This window comes from Nomascus leucogenys, chromosome 9 (assembly GCF_006542625.1).
Source record: "Nomascus leucogenys isolate Asia chromosome 9, Asia_NLE_v1, whole genome shotgun sequence".
In the NCBI taxonomy this organism is placed as follows: domain Eukaryota; kingdom Metazoa; phylum Chordata; class Mammalia; order Primates; family Hylobatidae; genus Nomascus; species Nomascus leucogenys.
In genome coordinates, this window is record NC_044389.1 from 67,567,366 (window position 1) to 67,593,728 (window position 26,363).

Below are 26,363 nucleotides of genomic sequence, written 5' to 3' on the forward strand. Positions count from 1 at the left end.
AAGAAAGAGAATTAGGTGCCAGTTGTTAATACTGTATCTGATGAAATCTTATGCTGTTTAATGTTTCAGGGTATGAGAAAACCCTTACAGATGAGAAAAGTAGAGTACTGAACCCAAAAGGCTGCTTAAAGCTAAATTTTATTACTGAGGCTAATGCATTTACTTTCCACAGCTACCCTATCAACTCATCTTGTCTTAATAATATGTTACTGAAGTATTTACAATCCTTACTTTTCAGAAGCACAATACCTTTTCTCCTTCCTCTAACAGGCGCAGTAAGGTAGCATTATCTGTTTTCTCCTCCTCTTCTATGGAGCTGCCCTCGGCAATCTGGTCTTGTAGCTGCTCCTGGTTCTCCTCATCTCCTCCATCAGGTGCAGATCGGGAGCGTTTTAGAGGAGGCTTGACCAAACCTACAGTATAATAACCAAGAGGGCCATGTGGCATTGTAAGGACCTTGTGGGGAAGCAGTTTAGTCTCATGTAGTTCCTTCTATAGATTTCCCATTTGAGACAATTCTGGAAGGTATAGGGAGGTAGCACATTCAGTGGTTAAGAACATAGTCCTCTGGAGTTAATGACGTTGGAAAATTATTCAACTTTCTGAATTAGTTTCTTATCTATAAAACTGGGACAAGAGCCAGGTGTGGGCAACATAGCAAGACTCTGTCTTAAAACAACAACAATAAAAACACGGTACAAGTACGCTATCTTAGAGGATTGTTGGAGGACTAAATTAGGTAATTCATGTAAAGTGCTCAGCATTATGCTTAATACATAATAAATTCTCAATAGTGTCAGGTGATAATGATAATAGAAAGCTATAATAGTAAGAATGGTATAGCTTAGGTAGGTGTCATTAAGGGGACACCATGAATCAATAAGCAATTATTGTCATAAAAATAAAGACAGCAAATTATAAACATGATTATGACTGGGTGCGGTAGCTCACACCTATAATCCCAGCACTTTGGGAGGCCAAGGTGAGCAGATCACCTGAGGTCAGGAGTTTGAGACTAGCCTGGGCAACACGGCAAAACCCCACCTCTACTAAAAATACAAAAAGTAGCTGGGTGTGGTGGTGCATGCCTGTAGTCCCAGCTACTCAGGAGGCTGAGGTGGAGAATCACTTGAACCTGGGAGGCACAGGTTGCAGTGAGCTGAGATCATGCCACTGCACTCCAGCCTGGGTGACACAGCAAGACTCTGTCTCAAAAAAAGTAAAAAATAAACATGATTAGAAGATATCCCACCTACTTGGAGGGCTCTTGAAGACTATTTCATGCCTCATTTCACAAGTGGCAGTATGGCTTTTCATACATGAATTTATTTGATCAAAATACCAGGTCAGAAAGAACAGAATTCTTTATAATACAGGGACATATAATGTAATTTGCAGATTAAGGAAACATTTTACTACCTACATTTTGACAACTTTTTAATAATCACAGTAGGATAAATTAAAATCAGTTGATAGTAACCAGTGAGGACCCAAAGTATGAGAAGTCCTTAAAATGCATGCCAAATCACACATTTTGATTAAATTAATATTCTTTGTGCTATCCAAAGTAACACTATACCTGCCTGTTACAGCTGCCCTAAGCACTTTGGAAAAGCACAAGTCAGCCTGAGTCTTCTCCTTCGAATATTACTTATCAGAGGTTCTGCTTTGCCTTGAGAAGAGCCTTGTTTTCATATTTGAACAAGTGTAATAAGTAAGCAAGAGAGATCAAATCCTGCAGAGAACATCCACAAAGGGGGAAAGCTTATAGCTGCATTATTTTTAGCTTAATGAATCAAAACCTCCATTTCTATGTCTAGCATAATACCCTGTATATTTGTGCTTTTAGCTCAATTAGAGATTAGGAAAATCAGGCCAGAGAAGTTAAAAGCCAATGACCCAAACACAAATAATCTATCAAACTCTGTGGATTATACCTTGGCTTGTATCCAGCAACTGCTTTGGACCCAATTCAATAACTGTGCTGGTGCAATGTTAACAAAATTAGAAGGTTTTTATCTCTGTCCAACTATGAACAGTTTCAGTGATTTTATGAAAATGTTGGATCAATTATAAAATGTTTAGTAAGTCATAGTGATCACATGAGAACAGGTATGTTATAACAACAGGAGAAACTGATCAAAATCTCAATAGTGTTTTTTGTTGACACAGTCACATACTATCAGTTTTTAAAACAATCTGAAACTCATTTTTAATTTATTAACTCATTAAAACTCATTTTTAATTCATTAGTTTTCAATTTTAAAACTAACTTTTAATTAAAATCTTAATTTACACTTTAGGGCTTTATAGAATATGCAAAGACTTTTGAATTTGTGGTGAATCAGAGGCTTAAAAAGATTAAAACAATGGTTTGATTTACTTACTCAGTTGAACTGATTGAATCCTCATTCTGTGCTAGTCATGTGTCAAAATTTATAAAGTGAGAAAAAAAAATTTGTCTTTGAGAAAAACTCGTAAATTAGAAAGTGGAAGCATACAGCAGTGAAAAATCACTGAAACTGCTATAATAGACATGAGTGAAGTACTATCAGTGAACAGAGGAGTTGGAGAAGACTTTAGAGAAAGATGATTTTATATATGACCAGTGAGTTTAAGACTGAGTAGGATGTGTTAAGGTAGGGATAATGGAGAAGCTGCAGAAAAGAAGAAACCATTTCAGGCTGAGGGCACCACATGTAAAAGTACAGAATCCGAAAGTCTATGGATAGTGTAGTCCAATTCATCATCTACTCAGCTCCTAAAGTTTAGATTTGGAATAATCTCTCTCAGCTCATAGGAAGAAAGACCATTATTCCTTACTATTGGCTAATATGCACTAATGACAGGTTTAGTAGTTATTTTAATTTCATAAATATTTATTTAGTTACTAAGCCCTTAACTTAAAATATCAAGTGCCGAGGTACATGTTCTCAATACCTCCTGATGCTGTGTCATGAAAAAATACATATGTATATTAAAAAAACTAAATATCAAGTGCCACTGAGGATTCTGAGAAATACAATTAAAAAACCATTAAGCCAATGGGCACGTGACATTCATTTGTAGGCAATAAACCAGAGCAAGTCTTTTTAGTTCTGATAAAGAAATCAATCTTTAAGAAGGGTGAGATGGTAAAACGTGTATGGATATTTTTAAAGTTGGCCCTACTATTTATAGTTGCTCAAATTTTTGTATGAATTCAAATACAAGAATGTTCCAAAATCACTTTTAATCAAAATCAAAAAGGCAGGCTGACCTTTGACTTTAGCAATAGTGTCTTCCCCATGCTCTGGTTCTTGCTGAGCAGCTTCGCCTTCTGAACTTTCCACAATGGCGTCTTGGACAATGGCGGGATTGCCAGAGGCCAGTCGCATGTAGTACTCTTTACTGTCATAACTTACGGCTCTTCTGTATCGAGCAGGTTTCTAAGAAATGACAAAAGAAAATGACTCCGATAACTATCACCAAGAATTAAAACATAATATTCTTGAGGAAAGGTATGGTGTCAAGGTGTGTTACCTTTTTAAAGGGGCTTTTCATAGACTGTATGTATATACAGTAAATCCATACTTTTGGGTTAAGTTTCTCTATTTTAAAATTCCATTGATTTTTTTAAAAGACATACATAAAACAATAATATCAGCAGCTCTGTTCTTCCTGAAATAATCTCTAGCCAAAAAATGTTTCTGTGTTAGTGCAGTGTGTCTTCTTTGGTGTATGAGAAAACCTCCCCATCCAGTAAAGAGAATGATCAATGTTGAAGAGCATTGAGCTGCAAAGAGCCTGTCTCGTCTGTGAGGAGCCTGGAACTTCGCTTCCACCCCAAGTGAAGTAATTAGGTGAGGCCTAAAGGTCCACACACTCAGAATAATCAGTGTGAGTGTGCAGTTCAAATACTTGGAGGTAGAGACTCAACTGGCCTATTCTTTCCTATATTCCCAGGTTTCACTGAGAATGGCCAAAACCTTCTTCAGATCCTTCTGAGAGTCCTGACGCAAAAAGGAATCAAGAAGTTTTATGCCAGGTTACACTCTGGTTAGCTTGCCACTGCAAGCTGCTATCTCCAATTTGCTCATTCTCATTGTCTGTTGTGTAAAGGAATATGATCTATAAGTAACTCAACTAAATGAGTATTTGATATACTCATTCTTAATGAACATACAGCAGTCCATTTTGAAGAAGAAATTAATTACCTAGAAACATGTTTTAGAACATGATACATGAACATTTCTTTTCCTGATTAGCCTTTATTCTCAAAACAGGTTGTCCAACTGACTTAAATTGTTTTCCCCTTAAAATCACAGAAGATGAGAAACTAAGATCTAAAATATCCTATAAAATATCAGACAGAGGGAAAAGTTTGTATGTATATAGGTTCCTCGGATCGGAATTAGACCCAGACTATGGATTAATAATATTAAAAAGATGAAATCTGAAACATGCTTTAAAACCTTCCCCTTCTAAATATGACTTTACTTTCCTATAAACAAGAATATATAATTTTAAAAATTCTACTACCTGTCTACTCTTCAAACTCAAATAGTCAATATGCATCATTTACAACAATGCCTTTTTCAAGCAACATTTTTTTTAAGTGATTTCCAAAACTAAAGTGGAAAACAAGTGTCCTTTGGGTGAGACATGTAGAATGAGATACTGAACCAAATTTTTGATAAAAAGATAACTAAGTGAAGCCACATTAACCTTCTTTAACTTCAGGTACAGAGCAAGGAAATAAAGAGAGTTGCCAGTGAACTGAGGAATGATATACAGCAAATGGAGACTGAAAATATTACTTGACATAGGAAAGTATTAAAATGATGTAAAATAATATTACAATGTGGAGGAACTGATGGGTAAACAAACAAGAACACTGAATTATTTTTGAAAATGAAAGGAAGGTCGTAGATTTTGTACTATAAAAATTCTTTTGTGTGAGGTATCTTCAACTCAAAATTGCTAATATTTAAAAAGATAAAAGCATAGTTAGTGATGGGCAAGACAATGAATTAATAGATAAGGGACAGCATCTACTTGATTACTGACTTTATGTACAGATTTAAAATTGACCTACAAGAATTTTTTTCTAAATATTTTGATGTACATTTCTGTGTTCTAAAAAACTACATTTTTAATTAAATTATGTAATTTCATCTTTCTGGAATATAAAAACGATAATTAACTTTTCTACTAATTAAAATAAATTTGTATTTTAAAAAGTGATCACACTTTGTTTCCATTCATTCTGATTGAAAAAAAATTTTAAAAGAGGAGACACTGTTGCATTCTCAAAATACACACTTTAGTATTTAGAAGAATTAAATGAGTAAATGAAAAGTTGAAGATGCCAGGCTGCCCATTACTAACATGCCTCATAATTTGTTAGTTTATGTGTGAAGCAATAGATGTTTTTATAGTGAGAGCAGTGAAAACTCAGTCTGTTAGTGAGCGGCATATAAATCCTAAAAAGAGATAATTAGAAAAAGCTGAGAAACAGTAGAACAACATCTCTCAGCCTGAATGAAACCAACTGTTCAACTCTAAGGAACTTATAGGAAGAACAAATTGAAAGCCAATCTTTTAAGTTAGTCTAGTCTACCATGCACTTAAAAAAAACCCAGAAAACAAAAAACAAAACTACGAGTAGTTTATATTCTTTTACTGTAATTTGTGTTTTACCTTTTGAGGAATATCATCAGGTGTCTCAGGCTGTTTACTTGGGATCTCAGACTGAAAACAGGGTATTAAGTATAGACATATCAGAAAAGAAAACATAAAGAAGAACACAAAAATAAAATTTTTCTTGAGGATTGTATGAAATATGAAAGATGTAGTTACTCAAACAAAATTAACATGATAGCCTAAGCAGCTTAAATAATCACTAAGCATCTTGTGGTTACTTTCTCACAGATCAAAAGCAGTTTTAAGTAAAGCTTAAATATGCCAAATGTCTCAGTGCTACTGAACAGGACAAACTCTTACAAATCACACAGGCAAAACTTCAGCACAGGCTGCCACTAACTTGGATGATTTACAGGCAACTCTTTACACTGTTTAAAAAAAAAAACAAACCTGAAATCAGGATAATAGAACCTAATGCTAGCTAGTATCTTCCATCTTCCTTTCCCTTGGGTTATCCCTAAATCTGTGTTGTAACAGGGGCAAATGGCTGATTTAAGCTATCATTTACAATACTCCATAACACAGACATCACTCTCTTTCTTTTAAGAATCCTCCCTTAAAAGCATAAGGACCTACTTCCTTCACTACCTTTACCATCCCAGAAACGGTGAAAGCAGAGGGTAGACTGGATCATCAGCCCCCAGATCAGATGTTTTTCTACAGTACTTTTAAAAGAATTAGGTAATGGCTTTATATTTTATTTTCAGAATAAAATCCTGGTTAATAAGAAGGCAATTCTGTTGAGCTGTAGCATGTGGCTTCGTGTAAGCACACAGGTAGCTACAGACAATAATGCAACCAAAAACCACTTCCGAATTTCCTTCCTATTCATGGTTTATATCTGGTGATGACTTCTGGTACCTTTCCCTATAGTAAACATGAGCAGGCAAAATGTTTTCACAAATGTTTGCTTACCAAGGCAAAACCATGGCCCACTAGGCATACTTACAAATACTTCACACGGTTTTAGTGATTCTTTCTTTTTAAAAGCAAACTTGTAAAGGTATATCTTATATTGAAAAATAATATTTAACATCTAATCAATGTTCCTTATCTTGGTAGGGATTTAGATGATAAAAGTATAATGTATATATTTGTTAAAACTCACTGACTAGACCATAATAAAATAAAAGTATTTTAATGGCAAAAACAGATCAGGAAATCCAACATTAAAAAAAGAAAGAAAAAAAATCACTGAATGGTACACTTAAGATTTGTATATTTCAATGTATATAAAATTTCCTTCAGGAAAAAAAGAATTGTAAACAAATACTGAACTCATAATATGCACATGAAAGTGAAGAAAACGGATTCTTCAACCTGCTCTGAAATTCATAAAACAAAACAAAATAAAACAAACAAACAAAAACAAGATAGGACCAGGAGTGGTGGCTCACACCTATAATCCCAGCACTTTGGGAGGCCGAGGTGGGTGGATTGCTCGAGCTCAGGAGTTCAAGACCAGCCTGGGCAACATAGCAAACCCCCCATCTCTACCAAAAAATCCAAAAATAGCCTGGCATAGTGGTGCATGCCTGTAATCCCAGCTGCTTGGGAGGCTGAGGTGAGAGGATTACTTGAGCCCAGGAGATCGAGGCTGCAGTGAGCCAAGATCGCCACTGTACTCCAGCCTGGGCAACAGAGCGATAACTTGTCTTAAAACAAATGAATAAAAAAATAAGATAGACTGTTGGATAGATATGCAACAAATAAATACAACAAAACAGACCAATTACTAATGTCACACCTAACTGTGACATTCACTATATATACTCCCAGCCAGGATGTAGGCAGGGTCTACTAAGTATACCCTTATATTTTTCCTGGCACCATATGATACTGTGCCGATTTAATACATATTTGCTCACTGATTGATTAACTGGTTCTTATTTTACTAAAAGGCTCAGCACTCAATAGTAAATATATTATACCAATAATTGTAGCATTATTTTGGCTTCCTTTTATTTAAAAAAGCATTAAATTATTACTATAATTCTTTACATAGAAACCTACATTTTTCAAAGTCAGAATTTCTAGCGAATAATGTTATAGTCCTTTTACTTCAAATTTTTCTATAATGCTGGCAATGAAATTTCCTAAATGAGCTGCTTAGTTTCTACGAGTCTTGTGACATTAATACATTATATAAAAATATATATCGAGACAGCCACAAGAGACTCTCCTAGTTAGAAAAGGAACCTAAAAGTTGACTAGCTTCCTGCCCCTGAGTAACCCCAAATTCATAGGCAGACAAACTCTTCACCCTAATGAACTTTGCAAAGAATAGTAAATGTGTTTGAGATTATTATTCTTTAAAAATAAGGGAATTACAGAATTAAAGCCTAGTTAATATTTAAATATAATTTTTTTAAAATGGCAAAATATACATTATTTTCCTCCCTTAGGATTCAGAGGAACAACCAGATTTTGAATTTTCAGCATATCCCAGGCTTATATCTTACACTATCTATAATATTTGTGTAAAATACAGAATTATAGCATAATTCATTTGTTTTAATTTGAAAATTACTCCCCAAGGAAGGTTACTGTGTGAAGAGTATAAATCATTTTTGTGTGAGAATACAGAATTTTCCATATGTACTTAATTTTTCTTGATATTAATAATTATTACTATTTTTATTACAATAATTATAGTTGATAAAGTATCAACGCTTTAAAGTCTGAATATGTTCCATAGTCTATACACAAACATCCAATTTAAAATCAATAAATAAAATTCAAAACTTAGACTAGGTAAGCTATTTGTTATACAGTATGTAATATTATCAAAGTTTAAGAAATAAAACTTTAATGAGTAAAAAAAAAAAAATCACCTTTTTTATTTCTAACAAATCAAAGACTTTAAAACAAGAAATTAACTTTTGAATCACCACTGTATTCTTCAGCTTAAGGGACAGGACAAAAAATGGAAATGTTACTGAGAAATAATAATTATTTTCATCAATAAGGCAAAAGATCAAATCATTTGCCCTTGCACCAGGTAAAGTCTCTTTTAAATATCAAGAGGCTTCAAAAGCAACTTTAGGTTGGCACAAACCTATTATATCACAAAAAGTACTTACTATATTAAACATGCATGCAAGGAGGGCAACAAATTCATGGAAGTTTAAAGGAAAGAACTGATTGATCTCTAACTCAGGGAGGCAATATTTTTTAATATAGATCAGGGTAGAGGTGGATTTACTATGAAGTTAAGGTAGTTTAAACTTCAGTGGCCTTCACTTCCATGAGTCCCTTTCAAAACCCTGGAAACAAAGCCCTACTAATTTTATATTCATAATTTTTACTCTTTTTCTTATAGAGCCCTCTCCTAAACTGCATCAACTACAGGGCCCATAAAATTGGATTTGAGGCCATTTTAGTGGAAAAGTTTTAGATTTAGGAAAATTCTACAGAATGCTAAAGAGCAAGCAAAGGAAAAAAGTCTACAACTTAGGGTAGACAAGAGTGCTGGCAGTTCATTCACTCAATATTCACTAAGTATCAAGCACTTTGTTAGCACTAGAGAGATAAAACCTAATGTGGAATACATTCACTATCAATGGATAATGTCACAAAATGGGCAAACATTAGAATCTTTTCCTTTTCAAAGTGACTCAACTAGGAGACTGTTGAACTATACTCCTACCTTACTACACTACTTAGCAGCTGCAGCCTAGAAGGGGTTCCTTAACTACTCTAGGTTTCAGTTTCTCATCTGTAAAACTGGGATAACAATATTAACTGTACTTCAGAGGGCTGTTATGAGACTGAAACAAAATGCATTCAAACTGCTCTGTAGAGCATCTAGCTCAGGAGTGTCCAATCTTTTTGCTTCCTAGGCCATATTGGAAGAAAAATTGTCTTGGGACACACACAAAATACACTAAGACTAACAACAGATGATGAGCTTAAAAATCTATATATATCTCTCTTTCTTTTTTTTTTTTAGATGGAGTTTTGCTCTTGTTGCCCAGGCTAGAGTGCAATGGTGTGATCTCGGCTCACCGCAACCTCCACCTCCCTGGTTCAAGCAATTCTGTCTCAGCCTCCCGAGTAGCTGGGATTACAGGCATGCACCACCACACTTGGCTAATTTTCCATTTTTAGTAGAGACGGGGTTTCTCCATGTTGGTCAGGATGGTCTCAAACTCCCGACCTCAGGTGTTCCGCCTGCCTCGACCTCCCAAAGTGCTGGGATTACAGGCATGAGCCACCGCGCCTGGCAAAAGTCTCATTATGTTTTAAGAAAGTTTATGAATTTGTGTTGGGTCACATTCAAAGCCATCCTGGGCCATATGTGACCCGTGGGCCTCGGATCGGACAAGCTTGATCTAGCTTATTGTGCTTTGTAAATATTAGCTCCTCTTTTTTGATTTGATGGTAGAATTCAGTGGGATAATAGATACTACCACTTTTTGAAAATTTGTTTTTAACACTGCCAGAATGCATATTCCAAACGATACAAGTTGACATTTAATGGCATTTCAAATTTACAAAAGATGTGAACTACTAAAACCAAAATAAAAATTATTTCAGAAAATTTCATAATAGCAGATTAATCCTGACCTTGATTTGTGCATGAACTATGCAGTATGAATTCTACATTCTGTAACTGTCTCTCCTTCCTGACTGTTTTTTCCTTTTAGGTGAAAGTATCTCCAACATTTCTCAACTGTCTTATATTTTCCAATATGTAACCCACCTGTTAAAAAAATAAGTTCCATCTGGTCCATACTTATTTATGAGAGTGTCTGCTTCGATTTCACAGGCTGGTGAATTCTTTTGCCTAGGTAAAATGCTGATGATACTACGGTTGTAGGTGTGAACTCTTAATAGGGTACTTTGTTTTTATCTGATATAGAAGTTTAGATACACTTTTGTAAACAAATGACATTATTACAAGGAAGGAAAGGAGTATAGATAAAAAATATTATGGTTATTGTAAAAATAATTCAAAAGTATATGCCTCAGTTAAATCTAAACAGTGAGTTGGTCATATATTTGGGAGAGCATATTTATATTTTAGTATTCTTGAATGGATTCAATTTAAGGATTGACTCAATAAGAAATATTTTATCAAATTGCTAATGGCTTAAATTCTTAATAGATTGTTAGGGAAAAAAGATTAAGAACTGAAAGATCATACTGTTGCTTTGCTCTTATAAAAGTAAGTGCTAGTAACAGGCTGCAAAAATATGGGTGGATTACCTTTTTTACAGTGCTCCAGAATTAGAAATTATAGTGCTTTAAGGCACAGCTGCATCAAGTATGGCATTCTTGACAGAATTGAATAGTTTTGAAAAAGTAGACTTTAGAGAGCTATCTTCCAAAATCTTAATAACTATCAGCCGGAGCTAAGACCTACATATATTATTATTTTAAAAATTTTACTTTTTTTTTTTTTTTTTTTTTTGAGACGGAGTCTCGCTCTGTCGCCCAGGCTGGAGTGCAGTGGCGCGATCTGGGCTCACTGCAAGCTCTGCCTCCTGGGTTCATAAATTATAATTGTTTATGGTGTACAAAGTAATGCTATATGTATATGGTTTGAATGATTAAATCAAGCTAATTAACATATTCAACGCCTCAAATACTTAACAATTTTTGTGCCAAGAACATTTGAAATGTACTCTCTTAGCAATTTTGAAATGTACAGTAGATTATTATCAATTATAGTCACTATGGAATGTAATAGATCTCAAAAAATGTATTCCTCCTGTTTATCTGACTGTACCCTTTGACCAACATCTCCCTGTTCCCCTCATTTTTCGTCCTCTGGAAACCTTCATTCTACTCTGTTTCTGAGTTTGATTGTTTTAGATGCCACATATAAGTGAGATGGATCATGTAATATTTGTCCTTCTGTACCTTGCTTATTTCATGTAACATAATGTCCTCCAGGTTCTTATACGCTGTTACAAATGACAGGCTTTCCTTATTTTTTTAAGGCTGAATACTATTCCATTATGTATACACAGTATATTTTCTTTATCTATTACTCTGCTGATAGACACTTAAGTTGATGCTAAGATCTATATTAGCATCAGGACTGGGGTTAAACCAATCAATATAAGATAAATGGAGCCAGGGTGTTTGTCAGAGAAAAACAAGAGGCATTGGAACAATTCAAGCTGCCTCACCTTATATGATCAGAGCTACTGAGAAGATTCATACGTTTTAATACACAGTGCTTATTCTGGACCAGACACTATTCTAAGTACTGAACTAATTTTAATGAACTTAATCCTCCTAACAGTCCTATGAGGTGGAACTATTATTTGCTCCAATTCAGGCATAACAAAATGAAAACTCAGAGAGGTTTAATGACCTGTAACCCAGCTGTAATAGCAAAGTGGCAGAGTCAGGTCTTAAATTTGGGCAGTCTGGCTCTGGAGTCTGTAATCTAAACCTCTTTATTATGATGTCTCCTTCTTGCACTGTTGCATCTTTTCACTCCGCCTCCACTCTGAAGTTATCAATTTAATGGAGTTTGTTGAATTTTTAAAATTAGCTATTTGAGGTAATTGACTAAATAGAGAAAAAACGCTTACAAAGGAAAATAAAAACTTGAAAGAGACATTGTGATCATTGAATTCTGCATACTCACCGCCACATTTGTCTCTTGCTCAGTTTCTGGCACGTAAGGGTAATGGTTATAAAACATATCGTTTCGCACCATCTTTTTCCTCATCCTGCAGGGCCCTTCTGTCATCTCCAGCATCCACTTGTCAAGGTGGGAGCCGATGGGAGGGCCCCACAGCCCCCGCTCTCGCAACAGCTCGCACTCGATCTGGCACCACTCTTCTGTCACGTACTTCAGGGCATTCTGCTGACGCTGACAGGAAAGAGTCCAGGTCGGTTTTCAAACAAAAGCAGGAGTAACATTAACAAGTCTACAAGTCACTGAAAATCAAGTTATTATTTGGAAACAAACACAATCCACACCATTTCAGTTAATGTTATAAAAGTAAAATTACATTTGTTTATGGTTAAAGTAAGCGGGTTTGTTGTAGATGGTGGACTTCTTAAAGCATCAAGTAAATGACAGACATGTATGGGGTAGAGTGTGCAATATAGTGAAACAAAGAGTTGAAAGAAGTTTGTTTCTCTAGCACAGGAAAGATGGCAATATTACTATGAAAATATATTGAAATGGTTAGCCCTATGTGCGTTAATAAATATATATGGTAGTTTAAGGATACACCAAACTGTAAAATAGCTACCACAACATGTACAGGGGATATTCTAGGAAATCAGATGAAGAAAAAGTGCCAACAGGCTTGATTACTGGTGAACTAGGTAAACATTTCCAAAGATTTTAGATGAAGAATATAAACATGCAGCACTAAGAGGAAACTTGATGTTCATACAAAAATCAAAGAGAAACCATTTTCTCCTGGCCACTAGGATAGATCCAAACCATTTTACTTAAACGGAAATTATGACACAGTACAAGTTCTTATCTATCAAACGACAAATATGTAACATTTCAACAGTAGACAGTGATAAATAACTTGCCCAATGATTCATGGAATATAAGTATATACAATTTAAATCTAAAAGATTTCTAAAATATAACTGACAGTAAAGATTACTGAGTGAATAATTAAAAAATTACCCATCACAGTAGTACTTACATGTTCTTTGGTTGGGGAACCTAAGGATCTAGTGTTATATACATAAAATATTGGCAGTTAACCATTCAGAAACCTTTAATAGATCCAAAATAGCTAATCTGAGAATAAAATATTTAAGATAAGCTTTTGAGTAATTATGAATTTACCAAGAGAATTTCAATAAATTTATTTTTCACTGACATAATCACCAAGCACTTGTAGTATAGTAAAAAATAATTTCATTCAATCTTGTAATTTTTTTACAATTTTAAGAGACTTCTCCGAGACTTTGATGCGTATTTTCACAATCTCCTTGTTAAAAGCCTGAAAAAGAAGGCTCATTCTTACATTTTTATTTTTATTAGGAACAAAGACATGTAACATATCAGTAGTGAATGTCAACAGAATTCAGCTGGGCTGATTTTCAGTTAGTTGCTTTTTGAAATGCAGTTTGTTGACAGAAGATTAAAATTTTCCATCCTAAAATCAGTATCCAAAGTAGCTGATGGCAGGGATAATTAAAACCATCATCTGAAGATGAATGCAGTCCAGCAAGCACCTTAAAATGGGCAGAAAGATACCAGGACAAACAGAGACCTTTCACATACAAAAAATGTAAAACAAACCATTATGATCATAAATCCTTACCTCCTGATATTCTTTATATTGTGTATCTACTAAGTCACGAACAACAGCAATGTGAGTAAACATCCACTGTGAAATCTCCTAACAATGGATGGAAAAAGAGTCTTAATATTTCATGGATTTCTGGAAAAAAATAGTTAATTACCCTTGAAATTAATGCTAAATAATTGGTTAAAATTCTGCCAAAAGCACCAAAACAGAAAACTAAAACAAAAAATTCGGAATGAATTATATGCTTGTGTGATGGACACAGATCTGCATGCTGTCCCACCCCCCAAGCCCCTTCAAGGAAGGGCTTGCTGCCCACGTTTCTGGGCTGCTGTCAATACCCTCAGGGATGGCCTTAGCTGCAGAGGGCCGACGGGGTGCCCCACATCCAATGATCTAGGGGTAAGAAGACTCACACATTTCAGCTTAATGGGGGTCAATTATAAGAGGGTATTCGGTCCTCAAAAGCTCCACTTAGTTTGGCTGAGGCTGTCAATAGACCAGCACTGCAGCCTGACTTTTCCCTATGTCCAATCCTGCTTTCTTCTCCCTTCCATAGGTATTGATCCCAAGGGCACCCCCTAACATACATTATGCACACTAAACTCCATCTCAGAGTTTGCTTCCTAGAAAACCTAACCTGATGCATGAGATGGCTGACGCATGCTATTTCTCTCAGACCCTTTTCATAGCTGCCACTTAGATTCTAGGATGGTGAAGGAAGTAGGATGAGGAAGAAGTTAATGCTGGAGGCAGATGAGCTTTTAAAAAACCATAGGTATACACAACAAGATTGTAAAAATTAAAAAAGGCTTGTTCGGCTATTGCCTTAAAATTTATATAATTATTAGTAATAACATTACTGAAAGCTGGGAAAATTGAGAGAAAATTATCCACAGTCTGGTCATATATTAATCTCTAAATATCATCTTATATCCAGTTATAAAATGGGTATAAGTAAATAGCACTCATATATAATTTTATCATAAGAAAATGAAAGAAATTTCCATAGTCTGGATTACTTCTATCTCTATTCTAAAGCAAAAATACAGAAAAGTTTCATTTCCAATTAACTGCTTGTACATGTTAAGTATATTATATAAAATACTACAACTAAACCCTGAAATACAAATTTCTAATAATATCATCAATGAAACTAAAAAAGTACCTGGGTGGAAAGACTGTGTTTATTAAGACCACTTTCTTTTCGATTCCTTCTTGATCCTGTTAACTTGGAAAGACCAAAGCCACTGCTGACACGGGATAATTTGGACTGTGTGGTGGGCGCTAAAGCTTCTCCTCGACTTATGCATTTCTTTTCATGGGCTATTAAAAAATTAAATTAGATTATTTTATAATTTCTCCATGTATTTATGAGTCTTACTTTAAAAACTTCCATATCTGGTTATACACTACAACCCTGTAGTTAACAAAAGCAGCACATATTACAGATGCAGACATTACATTTAGATATCACAAATTTATTTATTGGTAATCTTAAGGATGATTGCTCGCAAATTGTTGTATTAGCTGAACTTATAGTTGGTTGAAAGTTCACAGCTCTGTAATAACATGCAAATTTAACTATAATGAGTTTCTATATTAATAATTCATAATTACCTAATTAAAATCTTTGGTGTTGGGTATACTTCGCAACTTAGAAATGTTTTGGATTTTTAAAAGGCTATACAGCTTATACACTGTAGATTATATAATGCCACCAGAGAATCTATGGTAATAAGCTATAATTTAATACATCAATATTACTGCAACAAAATATATGAATATTCCCATACCAAGTAGGACAAAGAAAGATAAATTAGATTCTGTTATAAAGTCAGTTTTGGCACCAATTAATGAAAAAGCAGAGCTTTTTGAATTTCAAAATTATAGTTAAGGGATTGTGGACCTGTAGCCAAGACAGTGACCATACTAGAGCTGTTAGCAATGTATTACATTCTAAATGCATAAATGCCTGATGTATAACACACCTCAGATATTAAAAAAAAAAAATCAAAGAAAAGTAAGATATCAGTATAATTCTAGAATGGTTGTTCTATTGATTTTCATTTAAGGATGACTTTATAGTATCCTTTTGGGAATGCTGTAATCACATATTTAAAATATACCCATATATGATAGCCACATGTAAATCTCCTGGTCGTATGATCTCTGTAGGCCTTACCCAAATGATTCTGCCAGCACTTCAGGGCAGCTTCTTCAATGAGTGGCCTTGCTGTAGCTATGTCCACGTGGCCCCTTTCATTCACAGGTAGAGTTACTTTGAAAAGTTCCTCTAAGACTTGTTTCTTACTATGTATCAGTTCAGTCCAAACTCTGTTGACAGCTTTTATGAGAAGCTGACGCCCTAGTAAACAAACAAACAAACAAAAAAGTAAGCAAATGATCAAAACACAGTACAAGGTTAGTTTTTATTTTTCTTCATGTTTACATGTGGGAATTTTGACTACAGTATTTAATGTAGAAAAAAAAAAGCTCATGTTGTATCTAGCCCAGTGAAAAGGTTAGACAACTAAAACTGTGGTTGCCTATTTAGAAAACATTGAAAAAACTTTATATTCATATAAAAGAACTACATTTTTATTTATAAAATTGGAAATTATATCTATGTAATTAACTTTCTAGATTTAAAAACTTATCCCCCATTTAAAAGTAATTTTTAAATCTGAATGTTTAAGGTGAGTTCAAAACTAAGTTAGTATTCTTGAATATTTTGCACAAGAAAAGAAATATTTTGAAAAGCCTTTTACTATTAAATTCATTCTTGCTTTGGATTCCTTGTTTGTATGCCTGACTCCTCCTCCAGACCAGTTGGCCCTCAGCAATCACCTGAGGGTCTGTCATAACAAGCTGCTAGTCCCTCACCCCAGGGTTTCTGATTAAGTAGGTCAGAGTAGGGCAACAGAATCTGCTTTTCTACCAAGTTCCCAAATGATATTGATGTTGCTATTCTGAGGACCTTGCTATAACCAACGCCAGTTCCTCAGGGGGTGAAAATAACAACCGCATTTTTGGTGTTTAGGGTTCAAAACATTTTGGTGAAAGAACAGAGAATAAATTCATGTTTAAATGAAGGAATGAAATTAAAATGAGTGCTGGGCTTCTCAACAATGAAACCATATGTAAAACTATCGTACAGTATTTCTGGGGAGACAAACACCACCAGAGTGATTTCTCTTTATCACTAAACATGTGGAAATAAGAAATCAATCCATACAAAGACTTCAATATGCAATCCTTACAGGATCAGTGGGAAAACCAGATTGAAAAAAAAAGAGAGGGGCTGGGCACGGTAGCTCACAGCTGTAATCCCAGCACTTTCGGAGGCCGAAGCTGGTGGATCACTTCAGGTCAGGAGGTTGAGACCAGTCTGGCCAACATGGTGAAATCCTGTTTCTATTAAAAACACAAAAAAAATAGCCAGGCGTGGGATGTGCACCTGTAGTCCCAGCTATTTAGGAGGCTGAGACATGAGAATCACTTGAACCCGAAAGGTAAAGGTTGTAGTGAGCTGACATAGTACCACTGCACTCCACTGTGGGCAACTGAGCAAGATTTTGTTTAAAAAAAAAAAAAAAAAGAGAGAGAGTATAAAGAAGAATAAAAAATAGCATTATTGATAACCTGTCTCAAGCAATATTTGCCTACTCTAATGTGATATGCCTGGCATTACCATTGGGCAGTTCTCTTTATAGTTAATTCCAAGGTAGTATTTGTACTTCTACTTCAGCAAATGTAAATATTAATACCACCACCAAATCTCACAGTGTTACTAAGAAATGATGAGCTTAGCAATATTACTGGTTAGTGCTTTATTGTTATTGGCATGAGGAGACTCTTTGTCTATGTACAGGTTGCCCTACTGGCAGAGTTGCTATCAATCAATGCTGGCAGTTTCTGAAACCAATGTGTTGGTTATGTCTTAAAAACTGGAGATAAAACAACCACAACAATTTAAAAACATCCCAAGTCAAAGCAATTACCTTCACTAATATCTTGGCTGTAACTACCATCTGGTTCAATGTCCGAGGGGATCATAATGTGCCATGTGGTCATGCGGGCTTCTGCTTCCAGTCCAAATCCATCCACATTGCTGAAAAATTCCAGTCAGTTTAAACTTTATGAAGGAAATGATTAGCTGAAGACTACAGTAACTAAGAATTACTCTATTTCCATTACCAGCAGACACTGAAAGTCTACTCAGCAGATGCACAGAATAGAACTCTAGTTTGCCAGGAAGATGCCATTTTTAAGAGGTGATCAAATAAATCCACTTGACTAAATGTAATTAGACTAATCTATAGCATCAAGATTATTACCTTAATATTTAACATGCCTTTTGATTATTGTGAACATTTTTACCTAACATTTACAAAATGTTCATTCAACTAAGAACATTTTTCTAATATGCCTGTGTCCTCTCTCCATCTTATATCTCACTACTCTGCTCCTGTAGTGAAATAGTTGCAGTTCCCCTGAGGTGCCACACTCCTTCTTCCCTCTGGGCATTCATACAGACTGTTCTTTCCTCCAGTAGCAGTTGTCTCCATTCCCTTGTCCTCCCCAACCAGGTCTCAAGCTGCAGCTCAGCAGGTATTTCTTTCAGGTTAGGGGCCCCTCTTATGTGCCTCCAAAGCACTGGGTTGTTCCTAGCAGATCACTCAATACAGCTGACTGGTCTTGCTTAGCTGTTTCCCCTCAAGAAGGCTGCCACAGGGTCTATCATACTCACATTTTGTCCCAGCCCCTAATTCAATGCTTGGCCCCGGCAGATTCTAATGAAATATCTGTCAAAGCAATCAACTGAAAAATACTAATTTTACTCATTTAACATATAACACTGCATTGAGCTTCACTTTTTACTTCTCTTAGACTTCAATGGTATGTATTTTATTTGCTTTAAAAGCAAACTTCCTTATATAAGTGACACATGGTGATAATGGAAAATTTTAAAGGTGTAGAACACTAAGTTAAAGGAAAAAAATACCCATTATTTCACTGCAAAAATGCAACACTTGCCCTTTACCTTTTTGCATAAAGGTTTAAATAAAACAGAATAAGGGTAAAATACATGTTACTATCAAAAAAATAAAGAATTTTGTTGGAATAACATCAAAGCCAAATTTAACATGGCAAACTGAACCTAAAGGATTTACCTTCCAACATGCAGATTAATCAAGCAGTGGGCCAGACAGCTAATGAATTCTTGATCATGGTTCCCAGGTCCCAGGATCAAGTTTCTGTTTACAGTGAGGACCCTGAGTGAATCAAGCAGAGCTACTTGCTGAGGAACGGTTTTGTGTGCCCGGGAGAACTGGTACAAGATGGTCCTATTGAGGCAATGATACACTGCATCCAGTGACAATCCCTGTGATCTTCTCTTTGACTAAAGACGTGAGAGAGATGTTTTTAGTACAATAGACAAAAGTAAAACACCTGTTAATCATTCATACATGAACTTTTATTAGGTCTATTATATACCAGATGCCATGTTAAGTATGAAGGTGCTAAGTTAAAAGATACAAAGCTCTTACTATTATGGATTTCAGAACCCATGAGACACATCAATACCATTTAATGAATGATATGAGGGCTACATAAAAAAAAGAGCTCCCAGAGGGGAGAGCCACTAACGATGCTGTGGGGCAGAGCAGTCTCCCTGAGAACATGAGGATGTGACAGCTAGGGGAGTCTCCTCACAAATATATTTTGTTAGGATAAATGATCTATATTCAAAAGTACTGAAAAAAATTAAGATGTTACTAAAATCATTTTGTTTTTTGACATTCTAATTTCATCCCCTCATTTGAGAATTTTTCTCTTTGGCTTAAATACAAATATATCCCTTTAAAAAGTCTTAGGTGACATGACAGAGCCTATGTATCTATGTAGCATATGCTAACAAAACACATAATAATTATTTCTTACTTTCTACATTAAGTATTAAATAAGATTAATCAATTGTGCCAAACCAGGCCAAACCCTTAATTAAAAGTACTGTGAACATGCACAAAAACTAACAACTTCAAGAGAATATAAACTACAAGGAACTTTGTAAAGATTCAACTGACAAGAGAATATTCTTTTAATATCAACTCTTCATGCTGTGTAAGCCTTTGCACATGGATGTAGTATACAGTACAAACCTACCAAACTGTATTAAGGTATTTAAATCTATCTGGGTAGCAAAGAATAATACCTAGGCAACTTTACAAAGGACACATTGGCACTAGGCAATTGGTAATAGGGGAGGGGTTCAAAGTCTGTATCTCTGTATTTTTTTTTTTTTTTTTGAGACGGAGTCTTGCTCTGTCACCCAGGCTGGAGTGCAGTACTGTGATCTTGGCTCACTGCAACCTCCACCTCCCAGGTTCAAATGGTTCTCCTGCCTCCGCCTCCCAAGTAGCTGGAATTACAGGTGCGCGCCAACATGCCTGGCTAATTTTTGTATTTTCGGCAGAGATAGGGTCTCACCATGTTGGTCAGGCTGGTCTCCAACTTCTGACCTCAAGTGATCCACCCGCCTTGGCCTCCCAAAGTGCTGATACTACAGGTGTGAGTCACTGCGCCCGGCCTGTCTCTATTCACTTTTAATAAGCTTAGCTTTTTATTAAATGTTAACATTCATTATCTTATTAGTTACATTTAATTTCAACAATTTTGACACCATAGGCAAAACAGGAAAACATGTATTCTATAACTGATAGTGACAATGGATTACCTGTGCAATTAGTTGAATTATAAAATCTATAAGAAGTTTAGATTCTTTGTTGAACATGCCTTGCCAAAGCTTGTCCACCACACGCTGTGTGAAATAAAACACATTGTTCACCAATACCTGGTAGCTTCCTCCACTGGTGATAGGCAGAGATGCGTCTTCCCCTAAATTCCAGTAGGAAAAAAATGTCTAAGAAAATTGATATCTACCAACACAAGACCAGATCCTCAAAACAAAATCAGGCTAAGGTAAAATAAGTGTATCTACAACATGTAGAAATATGACTACTAGCTTTTATGCATTACTTGAAGAAAATGACATTCAATGGCCATAAATCAGGATAAATAATTTCAGCAGGATAAAGTGTTATGGGTTGAAACTACCTGTGGAGTCTCCTCTTGCCTAAATAAAGAGAGTCTGTGATAAACAAGCAGTTCCTCAACATAAACTGTCAGTCACAGGTGTTCTCCATTTGGGAGAAAAAGGGCCAGTTTATTAGCTCTTAATTGGTTTTGTGTAAGTAATAAAGGGTAAAACTGTGAAACAAAACTCTGTTTTAGTGTATAGCTCTAATAGCAGTGAAGTAACAGAGACAGAAGAGAGCTTCAGGAAAATTGTGAAAAATAAAGTATAATCAATGTTGAGGGGTGTGTTTAGCCCCTCCATCATTACCATCAGCTCTCTCTTTCTAAAGCTATCCGAATGTTTTCAGTGTGTTTGCCATATACGTATTGCTTTCAGACTAATCCTCCTAGCTCCTCCTCCTAACCAGAATGCTTCCTCTAAGCCAGGGGTCCCCAACTCCCAGGCCATGGACCGGACCACACAGCAGGAGGTATGAGGCGGGTGTGCAAGCATTACCACCTGAGCTCCTTCTGTCGTATCAGCAGCAGGATTAGATTCTCATAGGAGTGCAAGCCCTATTACGAACTGTGCATGCAAGGGATCCAGGGTTGCACAATCCTTCCGAGAATCAAATGATAAATGTAATGCTTGAATCATCGCAAAACCATAATCCCCCCTTGGTCTGTGGAAAAACTGTCTTCCATGAAACTGGTCTCCAGTGCCAAAAAGGTTGGGGACCACTGCTTTAAGCCCTTCCTCCACAGAAATTCTGGAGGTGCCACAGAATTTGATTTTTATTATTCTCACCTAATGCTAAATTGCCCCATTAAGCAAAATTATTTGCGTTGTGTCTTTGTGTGTATGACTGCTCTAAACTGATAAGTACAAAAGTGTGACTTGACTTTGGGAGTGCACAGTTGCATGTTAAGACAATACTAAAGATTTCCTGGCAAATTTACTTCGGGAAAAAATTGTAATTTAATAGCACAGAGGTTATATGATTAATATTATTGCTAGGAAATCAAAAGTAGCATATATAGTATACTAACCCATTATGTTTCCTTCTTATATAATTCTACTTTGTTTTATACACAAATGTTGGCTTCAATGTAAATGCATTAAGTTTTATATTTGTATTGTAATTAGATACAGACATACAGAAAAAACACATTTCAATGTGTTTTGACTCTATGTCCTGGAAGCCATATTAAAAACATAACATACATATACCTATGACCTAACAATTCCACTCATAGGTATATACTCAACAGATATGTGTAAGTATTGTACACATATGTGGTCTATATGAACATGAATGTTTATAGCAGCTGTTAAAATAATTATCTCAAGCTGAAAACTTTCATATATCTGTCAAGAGTAAAATGACAAATTTATATATTCACATGATGAAATACTATATAGTAATGAAAATAATGGACTCCTGCTACATGCAACAAGATAGACAAATCTCACAAATATAATGTTGAGTATGAGAAGCTAGACAAAAAAGGAAAGAGAAAAGCTGATGTTAAAAAGTAGTTTTAATTGGGGCTTAGAGAGGTAAGGGATTATAGGTATTTTTATAAAATAAAAACACAGAATTACCTAATAACACATCAGCTGCAAGCAAATGGTCCATCACACTATCCAAAATGTAAGTTTGAAATTCTTTTTGCTGAGTTCTTGTAGACCTTTCAGGGGAAGCCTAATCAAGAAAATTTAGAATTAGAAACAGAACCAACTAAAACAAAAATATGAGCTCAACCACATTTACATTACCTAATATATTAAAAAGATTAAAAAATCCTACTGATACATTTTTTTTTAAATGCCATGAGAGATGGTATACATGCTTATGGTCTTTCACGTATTTTCTGACTACAGAATTAAAAAAAATTTAAAGCAAAGGTGAAACACCATCTTCTTTTGAATCCATTCCTTAAAACATAGTATTCTAAACATTATTATATTGTTATAGTTTATATTATATAATATATAATATATAAAACTATATAAAATATTTTATATTAAAACTGTTATAACAGTTTATAACAATATAAACTACAACAATATAATAAATATTTGACTATTATCACACCTCACTTTCAAAAGAGATATGGCAGTTTACAATGAAATACAGATAAATAACAAATGAATTATAAAGCCATTAAAACAAATACAAAAACCCAAGAATCTAGTAATCAAGAAGGCATGTCAATAGGGAGGGGAAATATATTTGTAACAAAAAACTAAGAACACAATTTAGCTCTGAGCTTCATAGGTGTCAAGAAAAAAATGGTTTACAAAGCTTTTTATTGTCTATAAAAAGAAACACATAGCGTCAAGTGCCTACAGTCCCAGCCACTAGGGAGGCTGGGGTGGGAGGATCACTTGATTTTGAGTCAAGCCTGTGCAATATAGCAAGACCCTTTTATTAAAAAAAGTAAGAAGGAAAGAAAAACACAATAGATTGTCAGCAAAGACATACGTTTTTCCTAAAATTGTTCTGAGAGGAATGTTCTCTGTGGGTTTTTGTAAGAAGGACAGTGAACAACCCTATATAGGTGGTATCTTTGTTAAGTTTTACAATGTACAAAGATGATTTTGAAAATTATCTTATATTAAAGTGTAGAGCACAAAGTTAAACTGCAGTCTACTGACAACAATTCTACTTGTAATTAGGGTATGAAAATCCAGGTGCATAACTTTCCAGTATCTGATCCAGTGAGTAGCAAGGAACTGGGAACAGAGGGATGAGACGTAGGAAAGAGCCTTTTGTCATCCTCAAATGCCAGTAGTTTCAGCCAGGTTTTTGATAGGAGTTGGATATTAAACAATTCAATAAATGTCATAACTTCCTTTCTTAAAAAGAGATCTGTAGGTTTTAGATTCAGGCACAGTTTTGAGGTTTTGCAAGTGAAATGGAAGAACCTACTTATTCTTGAATAGGGAGATCCAGGACTATATCTATGACCCTGTTACAAAGGTGGGCTTTTGGAATGCTGTTCTATTTTCCCTTCTATTCTGATTTTCAAGGTGGTCCTGTTAAATGTTTTAAGAAAGTAGCTAGAATAAAAGTTCTATACTGAGAACAAGAATACCACCTTAAGTTCTCAAAAGCCAACTGCTAAACCAAAATTGTAAGGAAAATTGCTCTTTCTTCTGCATAAGACTATTCATTTTGTTTTAAAATGACAAAATATGGGTCTAGTAAGAATTAAAAGAATACCAGTGCTTAGGAGTTTGGTTTGTCATTAAAGTAATTTGGGAAAAAGTGAAGAACATCTCATGTTTTTAATCTTGATAAATCTTCCTGTGTAGTTGAACAGATTAATACAATAGTGAGCAGGAGACTTGTGACCAAGGCCTGTCTAGTCCTTTCGAGCTGATACTACATTGGTAGTCTTATCCCTATAAACTGAAGAGGATGTGAGGACTTTTAAGTGATTAACACAGACTGATAGTTCCAGGAGGCTTTCCTTATAATTATATCAGAGACCATTTTTTCCAATAGCTTGAGTCATAATTTGCTAAGGAATAAAGCTCTCCAGTCACAGAAGGACGTAAACACTTTGAAAAAAATGGTACTCCTGGCTGGGCATGGTGGCTCATGCCTATAATCCCAGTACTTTGGGAGGCTAAGGCAGGTGGATCACTTGAGCCCAGGAGTTCAAGACCAGCCTGGGGAACATGGCAAAACCCTGTCTCTACCAAAAAAAAAAAAAAAAAAAAAAAAAAAGGTCTGCCATGGTGGTGTGTGCCGGTAGTCATAGCTACTTGGGAGGCTGAGTTGGGAGGATTGATTGACCTCAGCAGGTCAAGGATGCAATGAGCCATGACTGTGCCACTGTATTCCAGACTATGCAACAGAGCAAGACCCCGTGTCAAAAAAAGAAAGCTACTCTTTCAGGTTCATAATCAACTCAAGGTGGTTAATGAGATAAGTAGTAATGAGTAGGGCTTATCAAATCTTAACCAGAAAAAGTTTTGAAGTCTGTTAAACAAAGGGACTATTAAACATATAGAAGTGCTTGGTGAATGACATTTATTTTTATTAAAATAATATTCTTTCTTATTCCAGAAGGATTTAAGACTGGCTCAGTCATCAACAGGCATTTAATCTTCTGATTCATCTCAATAAAACTGTTACACGAATGATGAGGACCCATACTTTACACTTGTTACTGGTCCTAGTGGCCTAGTTTGATGTTCTTGCTGAGATGTACAGCAGTCTAACTTTTCAAGGACTTAACATTTTATGAAAGCATGCATTATTGTCTCTGAGGTGTTCTTTTTCTTTTTAAACAATTCACTGGACTACTGTTTTGCGCCAGACACAGGGCTTATATATATACATTATCTCATATAGTCAGGAAAATACCCTTGAAATAGATACTAACATCCCAATTTCAGAAATAAGTTAATTGAGGCTCAGAGAGAGTAGTCACTTGGTCAAGTCACAACTAGGATTCAAATCTCAGTTTCTGTGAAGCCAAAGCCCGTGGCTTCACCAGTTATGTCATACTCTCCCCACTCTACTAAAATCTCCTTATGAAAGCTAAAGGCACAAGAGCAAATCTGCAAAGTGTGGGCTACGATCTCTTCATCACTCTTTTAGATAAGACTGGTTGGCCCACCAGACAACCAGAATGAAGGCAGGACAGGCACAGTGATGTGCTCTGGACTCTGGTGGTCAGATCTGTTTTCCTGGTGAAAACAGCAAAGCCAGTCAACATATCCATCTTTAAACAATCAGTCTCCTTTTTAAGGTCTTGGGGACACTACCCAGAATCTTTGTGTCCCACACACAGGCCAGTCAGCCCTTACGCATCTGCTGCCCATGGGTAGACAGCACAGTGGCTATGGAAGTAAGGCCTTTGGAATTCTGTCCTGTTTCTGTAATGGGCTGGAAGCCTTTAAAGATAGGATTTTGAGTCTCCTGATTCTGACTGATTGATTGATTTTTCCTCTCTGAGTTATTTTGTGGTGCTCTCTTTGCCCACTTTGTCATTGTTTTTTGCTTGTTTCCCTGTAGTTCCTCAAGGTGGGTTTCACTCTGATGTATGACAATGGGGAGCTCTTGTAGAAGATGGTTGGAATAGAGTCCAGTGAGCTCCTCAGACCACAGCAACATGCTTATGGTGTCAGAGAAGTGTTGGCTGTATCCCCTCCCAAATCTCATCTTGAATTGTAGCTCCCATAATCCCCACAAGTCATGGGAGGGACACAGTGGAAGGTAATTAAATCATGGGGGTGGTTACTCTCATGCTGTTCTAGTGAGTTCTCATGAGATCTGATGGTTTTATAAGGGGGTTTTCCCCCACTTCATTCTGCACTTGTCCTTG

General features: G+C 35.6%; 1 protein-coding gene across 4 annotated transcripts in view; it reads right to left on the reverse strand.

The window, feature by feature from the left end:
* The window catches only part of WDFY3 (WD repeat and FYVE domain containing 3), a 305,264-nt gene that overhangs the window by 54,357 nt on the left and 224,544 nt on the right, over positions 1–26,363 (reverse strand). For 3 of the 4 annotated variants that reach the window (XM_030819089.1, XM_030819088.1, XM_030819091.1), the window contains 11 exons: positions 22,624–22,723; positions 20,677–20,837; positions 19,112–19,341; positions 17,939–18,048; positions 16,120–16,302; positions 15,103–15,260; positions 13,950–14,027; positions 12,293–12,520; positions 5,683–5,733; positions 3,260–3,428; positions 250–413 (listed from right to left, as the gene is read on the reverse strand). In XM_030819089.1, coding sequence (XP_030674949.1) covers positions 250–413; positions 3,260–3,428; positions 5,683–5,733; positions 12,293–12,520; positions 13,950–14,027; positions 15,103–15,260; positions 16,120–16,302; positions 17,939–18,048; positions 19,112–19,341; positions 20,677–20,837; positions 22,624–22,723 — 1,632 coding nt within the window. The remainder of the gene's footprint in view (positions 1–249; positions 414–3,259; positions 3,429–5,682; positions 5,734–12,292; positions 12,521–13,949; positions 14,028–15,102; positions 15,261–16,119; positions 16,303–17,938; positions 18,049–19,111; positions 19,342–20,676; positions 20,838–22,623; positions 22,724–26,363) is intronic. The other variant, XM_030819090.1, reaches the window with a different exon arrangement.